This window comes from Orbicella franksi, chromosome 10, assembly GCF_964199315.1.
Source record: "Orbicella franksi chromosome 10, jaOrbFran1.1, whole genome shotgun sequence".
NCBI lineage: Eukaryota > Metazoa > Cnidaria > Anthozoa > Scleractinia > Merulinidae > Orbicella > Orbicella franksi.
In genome coordinates, this window is record NC_138154.1 from 24178998 (window position 1) to 24192178 (window position 13181).

General features: G+C 38.7%; 1 protein-coding gene across 1 annotated transcript in view; it reads right to left on the reverse strand.

Moving 5' to 3' along the window:
* Positions 1-2: 2 nt before the first annotated feature.
* The window catches only part of LOC145499555 (beta-hexosaminidase subunit beta-like), a 16601-nt gene continuing 3422 nt past the window's right edge, over positions 3-13181 (reverse strand). The window contains exons 3-15 of the mRNA XM_081479077.1: positions 12635-12700; positions 11992-12038; positions 11387-11497; positions 10633-10734; positions 10012-10119; positions 9356-9426; positions 8374-8505; positions 7316-7402; positions 5616-5829; positions 4981-5011; positions 3463-3553; positions 2573-2677; positions 3-1361 (exon numbers count right to left, since the gene is read on the reverse strand). Coding sequence (XP_081335203.1) covers positions 1286-1361; positions 2573-2677; positions 3463-3553; positions 4981-5011; positions 5616-5829; positions 7316-7402; positions 8374-8505; positions 9356-9426; positions 10012-10119; positions 10633-10734; positions 11387-11497; positions 11992-12038; positions 12635-12700 — 1241 coding nt within the window. The 3' untranslated portion in view covers positions 3-1285. The remainder of the gene's footprint in view (positions 1362-2572; positions 2678-3462; positions 3554-4980; positions 5012-5615; positions 5830-7315; positions 7403-8373; positions 8506-9355; positions 9427-10011; positions 10120-10632; positions 10735-11386; positions 11498-11991; positions 12039-12634; positions 12701-13181) is intronic.

Below are 13181 nucleotides of genomic sequence, written 5' to 3' on the forward strand. Positions count from 1 at the left end.
GGGGGGGCCAAAATGTCCATAGAAAGAAAGATACACAAAAACTCGGTTTCTTGACTTTAAAAACTTGAAATGATTGAAAAAACGGGTGCGCGAGCTTAAACAACTGCAAATCTACCAAGGACAATTCAATACGTGCGATTTTGTTAAAGCGTAAAGGTCAATAATGCATAGAATAACAATTAGATATTTGCGTTAATTTCAGCTGGATATTTCTAGGATATTTCTATAAGGTGGTAGTTGATGAGGCCTTCGGCCTCATCAACTACAACCTCATAGAAAACTCGAGCTCATAATCAATCGTTAATTAGTGTGCAGTGACTGGAGGTCGTCTACAAAAACTTTTTAAACATTACTGGATAATTCAAGTAAGGAAATTCACCGTTACCACAAGAGAGTAACTACAAGAGAACGACAACAAAGGCATTTTATTTTCTGATTCATCCCGGCTTTCCCACAACTTAAACACGAATCAGAATAAAACTAATACTCCTTTACAATGTAAAACCAAGTTGCGTAGCTGACGGGATTTCGTGAGAGCAGGTACTGAAAGATGGAGGATAGGTCACGTTTGCGGCTCCGCCAAAACTGAGTAATCGTGCTTGAAATCCTCAGTCTCAGCTATTAGAGTCTAAACTGTTTTGCAAAATTTTTTAGATACAACTAACACGTCTACTGAGTGACCTTGATATCACCACCACAAAACAAGAAGTTTAACTTCGTTTTATATTCAGCTTCACCTTTCCATTTTTTTGTTTGTGTTTTGAGTTGCCTGATTTTGGACAATTAGGACCGCTCACAACGGAACAAACGTCAAGGCATTAATGAGCTGTAAACTGCTGAGCGCGTTTTTCGAGAATAGCTGTTTGTTTTTTATCAGCAAAGTCACCAGAAACTATAATGAACTAGCTTGTTCGGTCACAGTATTGGGGAAATATATGACAGTCATTGTCTTAACTCGATAAAGAAATCCGGCCAATATTTCGTCAACACGAACTTGAGCTAGTTCAGTAATTCATTGTTTAAATGTCTGCAGTAGCTTCTTGAAGCTACTAAACTTTCCTATTTTATAACGGAGCTTTCATTTCATAGCGGTAGTCACTAAGGGTCTAATTGCACTTTTTTGTCTCCATATTAATTATGGTTTTACTTGTTATCTTTTTGAACACTACCATTATTAGTTAATATCTATTTATTATCTAGTTTTGCACAGGGCCAACGTTGATAGCAGTTTTATAAATGATGTGGTCACCCTGCATGGATCTTATTATGATTCTTTGAGTTTACGTTAATTAAACCGCCATTCATGTCTACAATAACTGATCTTTGAGACCCTCACTCCATTCTCGGCCGGAATACCACGTCTGAAAGATAACAGAATAAAGATAAGTACAAACCAGGGCTGTACCGCGTCGTTTGATGTACAATCGGGTCGAGCTAATACTATAAATAAAGCTACTATTAAATGAACACCTCCATTAAGAGGCCGCGGTTACCTTTTGGCCGTTGCTAGAGGGGCTCCTCTGTCTTTGTTACCCCTATTAAGCAGTCACCAAGAATTCATTGCACGTAGTTTGGCGTTTGACGATAAAAAAAACCCCGAAGTTTCTATCCTCCTGAGGTTATTTTCAAGTTAAATGGAAACAAACCAAGAGCAAGGGGCAGCATTTAACACTCGGAGATATCCCCCAAGAGAGCTTAAGGTTACTTCAAACCTTCGCGGGAGTCCTCCAGAAAAACATTCGTACACGCGCTGTTTTCAAGGAAACCCCCACAAACTATATATCAACAGAAAGGTTATAAAATGTAGAATTCGATAAAATTATGTTTTGTTTTGGATTTTGCTTTCCAAAGGCGGTAGAGGCCGTCAACTCTAAAATGACCGACTGACGTTCCAGCGAATTAATCGTGTATCACATGCGATTGTTCATGCAAAATAACTGTGCAGTGTTAATCACAAAGCCTCAATCTCCAAAAAGGTGTCCGCATTTTCTTTTATTTCTATTGGTTATCTTTATATAGATCTGTCAAGTTCGACTATCGAAAAATTCGCGTAACCTGTTGCGTTAAAGGCCACCACGAGGAAAGTATTTAAAATAATGGAATTCGCCGACACTCTTTTGTTCCATATCTATCAGTGAATGTTCTGACCAAATTTCATGGAAAACCGTCAAATCTGCATACCCTATTAATTCATTTAAAGAGAAGGGATTCTCTCGAAAAACGAGTGCGAGTTTTCGCCTTCTAAAGATTTATAAACATACCACGCCTTCACAGAGGAATGTGTCAACTTGAAAAGCCGCGAGCCAATGAAATAACAGAACCCCTAGCGTTCACAGTATGCAAACTTGTGCTTCGCGGACATTGATTTTCTTGACCAAAAAAAATCGACCAATGTAGCGAAGGTTTGAAGTAACCTTAATCCACGTTTAAGTGCAGGCAACTTAGATCATGCTATACTGTGTCGGTATCTGCTTTTATATTTTTCATTCTCTCTCCTTTGCTTCTCTCGTCAATGACAGGACAAGGGACAGCGAGCCTGGGATCGAGGTTGAAGTTTGTTACGACGTCATACCTTACGTAACGACATCGGTGTTCCCAGAGTCTCATACTAGCATCATCCAAATCAGTGGTATCCTTACTGCTCCACAGTCTCTCACCTATCGCAAAAGCGCGAGGCCTGGTAAGTGTTCAAAACAAAACAGTCAATGTCACGCAAACCCTAAAACCATAACTTACAGTAAGCGGGTATGACGTTAGCAATCCAACTATAAATATTTTGCAAATGAATATATGAAAGATCATTTATTTGAACTGCGGAAAAAGATGTAAAGACAAGATTGATCATGGCAGTTATGTACACAACTTTAAAGGCAGCTGCGAAAATAAAGCCTGAAAAATTCAGAATTGAACGTGATTCGAACCCATGACCTCTGGGATACCGGTGCAGTGCTCTAATAACTGAGCTATCAAGCCAACTGGAAGCTGATCATGTTGTGAGTTCATAATATACCCGTAGATGGTGAAGAAAAGTAACAGTAAATCATACATTTAAGGTTGGACTTGAGGTCCGCACACAATAACGGGCATGCTGCGGGAACGTGAAGCACTGACAAGTCCCTACGTGTGTACGCATAGGAGCTCAGAGGACACATGTTACAGGGACAGTACGCTAGTTGTTGCACACGAAGCAGATATTGGGTCATCACTACTTTGTAACGGGGACAGTTTTCAAGAGCAATGCACACGAAGCAACATACAGAACTGAGGTCATTTTGTTCCTGCTTCATGACGCACGAATTCAAACCAGATGAACTTCATGCAAAATGATGCGGAGACAAACTTTTGTCCCTGCGACAAACTTTTTTTTTGTTTCGCAAAAACGGACAAGTCGCACTACGAAAACTGTCGCTACATCTTGTCCCCGCTTGATGTCCCCTGGTACGTGCCGACCTTAAAACTCACCAAGTCCGAGGAAGTATGTTATCTCCATCAACATATTCTCCCCACATGCACCCAGTCCCACCAATCACCAACTCCTTTTGTTTGTCAGTGCCTGCAGAAATAACGTCAAACAGTGTTACTGGCGAAAATGCGCTTTGAAGTAGTTACTAGCAATGAAGAGTACGAGACAGATAATTCCCCATTTAGACCTTGTTGCCTACGTAATCCCTCTCAAGTTATTTTTAGATCACCTTGGTTTTGGAAATCCCAGGAGGATTTCGAAACAGCCAATCCTGTGACGTGGATTTTGCTCGCGCGGACAACTCGCGGTTTTACACGCACGTTCATCCTCCATGAGAAGATCTACATATCGCGCGCGGTAACATTACCCGGGGAATAACTGGGTTTCATCACTACAAATAACTTGAGACGTATTAGTGACAAATCCCTCGAGTAAAAATTGTGTGAGAATGAAACCAAATGCTGCAAATACCATATCATGAACACTTAAGGACGTTCGCGCGAAAATTTTCCAGTCGACAGATTTTTTTCAAATTTTTACTGCAGTCAGATAATGAGTTACTTGTGACAGAAATGCAAAAAAAAAAAAAAAAAAAAAAAAAAAAAAAAAAATTGGGGGTCACTGACTTCTTTTCAGAGATAAAGCGTGTGGCAAATTACCCTGATTTTGAAAAATTGGCGCAAGCAATTCAGCATGATCTACAGGGGTTTATAGCTAAAAATATCGAAGGTGAGTCAACGGAGGCAAACCATCTTAACCACATTTTGTAGAAGTGGGTCTGTTGTGTAAATAGTTTCAAATGTTGCCAACGTTTTCAAAAAACTTAACCCTTCAAGAGGCATTTGAAACTGCCGCACAGATAAACGAAGAGCTAAAAGAACGGAACTCGATGGTGCATTCTGCAAAAATTCAAACTTCTAATCGATAGATTTTCTTCATTTTTTCACTAAACGTAAAAAATCAGTAGCGAAAATAATCCATCAAAAGAAAAATTGGGGTCACCGAACGTCCAAGATCGTTAAATCCAGGCAAAGCTGTAGCAATGGCCATCTAACCTATCATTGTTCATTTTATTACTTAGCTCGCGCTCGATGCATGACGTGGCGTGTGAATTTGCGTGCGCAGTAAGGATGCGCAGAAACAAATAGCGCGAACGTCCTTAAGGACACACTATGCAAAGTAAGTGAAGTGCAGCCTCACACGAAACAAGCAGTTTCCCTGGGACTTTTCTATGGGTTGTGAACACTATACAGAAGCAAATGTTCCGTACGCACCAGCAATGTTTATGTTATTCAAAGCATCAAATTTAATGTTAAATCAAGAATGAGACTTACTAGCCAGGCGCGTTGCTATTTATAGCGATTTGTTAAGTTTTGAATGAAACTTATGACGATTGTTTGTGTCCACATAAAGAAATAGAGGTTTGAAATAGCAAGCTATTGTCGTAAAACGAGTTTTTTCACAGTAAATTGTACACAAGGTTACAATGACCCAAAAATGTAAATACACGTTCTTACCAGTAAAATCTGTCGGATCACACGAGTAGTACTACGAGAAAAGAAGAATTAATAGCATGTTTCATCAAATTCAAAAATATCATTCTTTCAAAACAGCACCAGGCACTTTGTAAAGAAGTACAATTAAACAAATACAATTCAACTTCCAAACTCTCGCGCACGTCATAAGTCAATAGACTCACGACTCACAGTCAATTGTTAAATAAACATTTGTTTCGGCATTATTCAACAAACTGTCCATGAGTCCATACGTTCCAGTGACTCCCGAAATGAGCATATTTGCATTCTTCTTGTCACACAAAAAGAAATTAAACAATCGAACGCAACCTAACGCTTGATTTCTGAAGGTCGACTTACCTCAGTAAAACGTGTGTTTTTCGTGTTTTTCAGACCACATAACATGACCTTTGCTCAAGCGAATTTACTCACCGAACAAAATTCGAATGCGGTTCGATTGAGTTCGATTGGTTTGGAAATCAAACTCACCCAAAGTTACGGTGTTTGATTTCGATTTTCGACCGTTCGATTAGCTATGCCGGGGTTTTGGCTAGTAAAGCACACGAGCCATATCACGAATCAAATTAAAACCTTTGATGACATTTTAAGTTTTAAAAAGGCTGACGTGTTACGCATACCTTGGGCCAGTCGCTTCCATAATGAATATGGTTAAGGTACCAACAAGCCGACAGGATTGTTCTGAGTCCCTTGCTGGTAACTCTAGCCGTTTCTTTTTTCCAGGCCGCTTTCCAGATATTCACCACGGTGTCAGGAAGCACTTTGATGTCATTATCGACAACCTCTTGCCAAACGATGTAACTCTTCCCCAGTCCCTGCACGATTGACAGCAGACTGAAAACAAATGGCTGATGCTTAAACTTGAAATTCGATTGAAGTCATTGAAATTACTGGGAAAACAGTTTATGGATGTATAAACAATAGTCCAAGACCAAACATATACAGTCGAACCTCCGGTATTGAACACCTCTCCTAAGCGATCAGTTTTCCAAAATACCAAAAGTTTCCAAGTCAAATCACTACATTTAGAACCTCTTGTAAGCGACCACCTCTCGATCGTAAGCGACCGCGACCACTTTTAGAGCTAAAAATTTGACTGAATTTATTTTGTTTTTAACCTCCCGTAAGCGACTATTTGACAGGTAATAGAGTGGAAATTGGATAATAAGGTGTTGTAACATTATCGCATTCCTGAGTTGTGCAAGAGACGGAAATTTTCTCAATGGGAAGTAACGGATTTTTTTCTAGAAATTGACTTTTCACGTGAATAAGACATTTAGAACATGGGTTAAGTCTCTGCAGTTACCATATGCTAGCGGTGAGGCAAACTTTTGACCCAATAACGTCTAAGCTCTCGTAAGCGACCACCTTCCGTAAGCGACCACCAAGGTTTGGCATTTTGGGTGGTCCCTCACGGAGGTTCGACTGTAGTTTTAAATTCATGGCCACCCAGGTACAAAAAATAACCTCAATATCATGCATTTAGTGGAATGTAATGGGACTATCCCGCGCGTTTTAGCGCTTGCCAGATTTTTCGACAAGTGAGTCCTGAATTTAAGCCGTCTTCTCTGCTCGCTTACTTTTCAGACGGCCAAAATTCAGGCTAATACGATCTCTCTTATAAGCTCTAGTATCTTGGCGATGTTTACGCAATCTGATTGGCTACACGCAAATAATTCAGTTTCGATGTTAGAGCCAATCATAAGCCCGATAACTGACAAAATAATTGAACCAATCAGAGTTTAGTAATGGTATTAATAAACTGATGGTAAGTGCTCAACGGCTTTGCAACTAATTTTCTAGTCTTCGGGAAAAAAAAAAAAAAAAAACTGATTAGGATGGTTACCATTTGTCGGAATATAAAACCAATTGGGAGGACCATCGAACAATGGTAAGCTAGGGTTTTGTCTAAATCAGCAAACCGACCGAATGGGAAGACACTTACCATTTGCAATTCGGTTTGTTGACGAGAGACTGGAAACTAGGCAATTCAGCAAACGGTAAGGAACTTTCCGCCATACCGTTACGGCCGGACAGAAAAAGAGGAGTACCTCTGGAGGTAGGCTCGATTCCCAGCCGCAGCCCGGGAAACGAGGACGCAAGAGAGCGGCGGAAATCGAGCCTTCTCTGGAGGTGGTCCACAATTTTCAAACGGATTTGCCGGAAAATTACTGTCCCATTTGACCTTCAGCCGAAATTTCCTGAGTTTTTAGTTCAATGGTAAGCACCCTTGATTTCCACTTTACAAGTAATTGGTCAATAGACAACATATGCGAATCACATAGGAACTGCTCAAATACGGTCCGACGTTTGTACATACTTTTGCTCGTAGTGTTGTTCAAGCAGAGAATAGTTTTGTCCGTAGCCCATTTTCTCCATCCACGCTGTGATGTTAGGATTACTTGCCCTGAAACCGTAAAATGTGGTCGTGAAAACCATAGTCATGTGCAGTCGAACGTTTAAATATATATTTTTTACAATTTCTAAATACATAATTCTTACATACATTATCTTTATTTAAACACGTGGAACATCAGTGAAGCTTAAAAAAAATATTAAAAACTGTCTTAAACGGTGTTTCTCCGATGAAAATTGTTAATTTCCTTTTTAACTGCCGTCAGGGGCAACCAAGGCATTGCTATGAGTAAATTATCCGTTCGGACGGCTTTACTAAAATCCCCTCCGATTTTCTTAAGAGAATTGTCACCTTAAGTACTGTCGTGATATGAGAAATTTAATGCCTGTAGTTGTTTTTTTGTTACCAGAAACGTCAGCTTGTATTAAGGCAACACGGCCTGAGGTTCTCGGGAAATGGACCAAAAAAACTATTATAAATTCGAGAAGACTCCTTAAAAGTTTTTCTAGAATGACCGAACAGGTACAGCGTTTATAGCACAGCCTAAAATTAACCTACAAAGCTTTCAGAGCACTCCAGATAACCTGAAACGGTATTTGAAAGGAATTTAGAGAAAGCCGTGAGTGGGTGCCCCTGTATCTTGTAGGGCCGACATTTCTAAATTCGTGGAACAACTTGCATTTTAAGGGGGGCCCACTGTATTAAACTGAAAACAAATGTGCGCAGCAGCCCGGCTAACTCGTTACGTCTTAGTGGTCTACGTAACACTAGTGAAAGGCTGTTGGAAGTACAGTGGGACAAATTGACGCACACTTTTAAACATCAGAATGTTTCTTTTTTTTTTTAACTATCACTTTTATTAATTAATAAATGTGGTTTGTTATCATTAGACTGCCTTCCATTGCGCGGACACCAAAAATTAATCATAAGCACGTGCAGGCTATATCAACGCGTGCACCTACATTGATAAAAGTTATGTTTGTTTGTCGTAGAGAGAGAAATGTCAAACTTCTTTTACATACCAACAACTGGCGTGCACTTCATCACCACCCAAGTGAAGATACTGATCAGGAAACTTCTCGGCAACTTCTGTGAAAAATTTCTTCAAGAAGGTGAATGTAGAGTCCAGAGTTGGGTTGATTGGTCCATATGTTCTGCAAGGAAATAATAATATTATATACATCAGCCTGACTGTCCCTGTTGTCATCATTAAAAATAAGTGAGAATGGTCAGTAAAGTGAGAAAAAAAGAGATAACTGACGTCATCAATGTAACCTGTTCTAGGCTCTCAGTCAGTGGAGACGATCGATAAAGCGGGCGGGCGAGACGGGGTGTGGGAGAGAAAAAGAGAGGGCTAGGCTTGTCACCCGCCCACTCCCAAGGCCCCACTGACTGAGAGCCTGGAACAGACTAGCATCAATGATGTGACTTGACGTTAAGTACCGTGGCAGGGGCAGGGGGTTGTTTTTTTTGTATTGTTTTGTTTTGTTTTGTTTTGGTTTTTTTTTTTGGATTTTGTTACCAAAAATGTTATCTTCACGTGTGAGGATATCATATCTTCACACGTGATTTTTTTTTATAATTATTTTTTTACAGCAGTACTACAACTACTGATTACAGAAGTGATAACTATTCACAACTGTAATACAACTACTAACACTACTTACTCTAATTAACAATATGGTGCAATTACGCGTGCTACTTACAGGCAGGGGGATTGTTTGGGGCGTGGCAATAGAGCAGAGGAAGTGGTAGAGTTTAAAAGGGGAAACAGTAGGGGAGTTATGAAGCTGCACTGTACTGCGGCAGTAGCAACAAACAGGACTGAGATGACAATGATGATGACCAGAAGAAAGGCAGTTTGTAAAATGAATCAATGACCATGAAAGCCACTCAACACTTCCATCAATGACAAGCAATTTGTAGTAAGTGAAGAACGTGCACGAAAGAAAGTCAATAAGAGTACAATGTCCGTGTGCAGACTGATACATTCAATGTTCTCACCCTGATGGCTCTCCTTTAGAGTAGCAAGGAGTTAAGAGGTTTTCTATACTTCCCCACGACTTGGTATGACCCTGAAACACACAACACATAACATACTGTAAATTACAAATTATATTAAAAAAATCAGTGATGATGATGACGATGGTGACAATGGCGACAAGAATGGAAATGATAATGTTTACAGTAGCACTTCTCTTTAATGATACAGTGGAACCCCGCCTTACGACCACCCCGTTAATACGACCACCTCGTTATTATGGCCACTTTATTCTGGCCCAAGAAAAAAACCTCAGTCAGTCATTTTTTTATTTAAAGAACCCCTATATTACGACCACCCCATTAATGCGACCAATTTTTCATGGCCCAAAGGTGGTTGTATTAACAGGGTTCCACTGTAGCTTGTATACATGTACACATGGAGATAGCTTTTCTAGAGTTCAGTCATCTTGTGACCATATGATAAATAAACAATTTATCAAGAAATAAGATTTTTTATCATTGTATCTTGGAAAATAAGAGAGTAAGAACTGCAACGAAATATAATCTTATTGACTACTCTCATAAGTCTATCACTTAGCCTGTAAAATAACTGCAGGCCACACATGTCCTTCAATCAATGCATCACTGTAGGTGCACAGGTTGTTGATGATACTTACCGGAGTGTCAAACTCTGGAACAACTCTGATTCCACGCAGTCTGCCATATTCAACAATCGTACTTACATTTTCCTTAGTATAAATGTGAGTTTTATTGTTGTATGCACCCTAGAATAGATAAATAATGTACGCAATTAAATGAAAAATACATTGGAGTTACAAGTAGCTATGACAGACTGTAAATTCTTGATATCTTTGACTATAATTTAGAAATTACCTGAGAGCAACTACCGGAAATTTGTTGACTTCATTTTCTCAGCACCAAATATCAAGTGATGGAACCCCAGGGAAAAACAAAGAAGCCCAGCCCTTGAGCTAAAAAAACTGATAGTGAACAAGGAGCTTGGAGAAGAGGACACACTCATGAGGATTACAAGGAACATGGAAGATGGAGGACACAATGTCTTCACTTCATCTAAGTATGTAAAAATAACTTAATGTATGTATATAATGAGATTGCATCAACCACACTGCTCCAGGTGTGTAGTGTATTGAGCCAGTGGTTGACATTATGAGCATGCGCACTTACGCGCATTCTGTTCCATGTGCTTCGATTTGCAATAAATCTAATACATGACAACGTGGCACTCAAAGGCTATTAGGGTAAAAAGATTTTTATACCTGGCCACTTAATTGAGGAAAACTTTCGCTGACAAATGGAAAGGACTGATCATCCACAACATGCCAGTGAAGAACATTAAACTTGTTGTACGACATTGCATCCTACAGATTGAAGATTGAACAGATTGAAGAAATTACAATTCTGTTTCTGCAAATTCGTGTTATTAGACAAGTCAGAAGAGTAGATTGAGATCTTGTGTGAGAACTCCTCTTCCTTTTGAAATGCTCACATTATTCAGGCTGGATTACAAATTGAACTGGTCTAATCTTTTAAATATATTTGCATTTTCATGTGAGGGCACAATTCCTTCAAGTGACACAGATCATAGGCAGACTATTTTAAGGATATATATGAAAGATCATTGCGGTTAATTTTAAATTACCCGCCGGCTAAGCCAGAAAAAGAAATTCAGGCTCAATTTTTTCTGGCTTTTAATTTTTGCAACTGCCTTAGGAGAAGTGACTACACTCATTTTTTTTAAAAAAACTAATGATCTCCCATTTTCTTTATCATTTTCAATCTCCAGTTCAAATAATCTAACATACAATATTTCATAACATCTGTTAGCACAGTTACATAGACTCTACATTCGTTTAACTCAATCAGATGTTTATGACATACACATCCCAACTCAAGGTTTTAATTAAGTGTCAGTGTTTCTAATAAGTGCCCACCCTTGAACTGACCCAAACTTAAATGTTCACCCTCGTTGCTAAATTAAATTATTACGATCATTAATAATTAAAAACATACAATGAACTTGAGGATGATAGATGGTTCCAAGTAATGTCTGGCAGTATCAATCATGAACCCTCTGTGGTGAAATCGTGGATGATCAATGATTGTTGAACCATTTGCCAAATACTGAAAACAAACCATGGACAAAAGTTACTACCAAATAAAAATAAAAATATATTTCAAGGCCCCTGCAGTGTAACGAGGGAAGGGCTTCGAGAGTTTATAAGTACGCCTAATATCAATATACAATAAAATGAACCATTTTGATGATGTCTGACCGACACATTATCAACAATTTTTCATATTATTTTTTTTACAATTATTTATAAACATAATTGGCCTCCAATAACAATTTATCCTCCAGAATTCAGTAAAATGTGAGAATCCTTTGCAAGCTCATAGAAATATGGGATACCAATTGACTTACCAGTTTTTACAAAGAGATGTAAGCCAGGGAGCATTATGATTTATTTACCTCACTGGCATTATGCTACCTATACTCTGACTCAACCACAATTTTACTGTAAGTTAAATATCTTTTAATATAATTCGAGCAAATATAAGAATTGACAGCACGAGAAAGAAAGATTAATGAATTACTGAAAAGTGAATTGGCTCACCAATCCATCTAGATCTTGGTGAACAACTTGACTGAATGTTTCAAGACCTGTTAATAAAAAGTTTACATGTCAACTAATTTGTAATTTAATTAAAATTTGACCATATATGCTGTATGATCTCTTTAAGTTATTAAGAGATCACCTGATCAACATATATGTAGTCAAAACATTTAAACAATAAGTTAATCAGACTAATGAATTATATCATGTTTCCCTATGTTTGAGGGTCGGGCGGGTAGACTTTATGATACTTCAAGGGATATCCTCAAAGTGCTTTTTCACTCGAAAATTAAGTTTATGTCATGAATGTCAGTTGATTGCTTAGTTGAAAGTAAATCATTCGTGAACATATGATTGAGAATATTGTACGTAGTTGAATAATAAATTATTGTGTACCCTGAAATCCTTATTGCCATAATCTTACCCTCAGAAATTGAAATTACAACTTCTTTGCCAGGACCTTGTTTTTTATTGCTGGACTACAGTCCTTATATTAGATTCATGAGGTGTCTCTTGGAAGCAAGTGACTAAACCTGCAGACTAGCTATATAGTTGATGCCTGAGTTGATGGCGAGACATTACTATCAACAAAATATTATGTAATTATTATTTACACTTGCCACACAGTTGTGAAGCTACATACCTCGCAGTGCACCCCACACTGTTTTAGCAGTAAGAGATGAAGAGGGAGCTTCCACCAAAAGGATGTCTTTATTTAAAGTAGAACAAAATATTAATTTATATTATATTGCATTTATTAACTTATTTCAATAAATAACTAAATAAATGAAAATGCAACAAAAATAAACCGGGAAGAAAGTATACCTCCCCTTCCCACCCTAACCTGCGCATGCAGACATATTTCCGGCTGTCGCTTGTCTGCGCTGAAAATAACATCAGTGAACCCGAGCCAGGAAACGATTTCTGTGAAGTAGGAATTTTAAGCCAATCACAGTTTAGCTCAAGTGGCCCCAGAACTACTGCGCAAGGTATTCACTGTGATGAGCACTCGAGTTTCATTCTGTCATGGAATCTGACTGGCCAAGGAGAAACAAAAGTCACTACGTCACTAAGTTATTTTCGGCGGAGACAAGCGACAGCTGGAAATACGTCTGCGTTCGCACGCTATTCCCACCCAGGCTACTCTCACCGTTATGTAATGACTAAAGACATTGTATATAAACAACAGG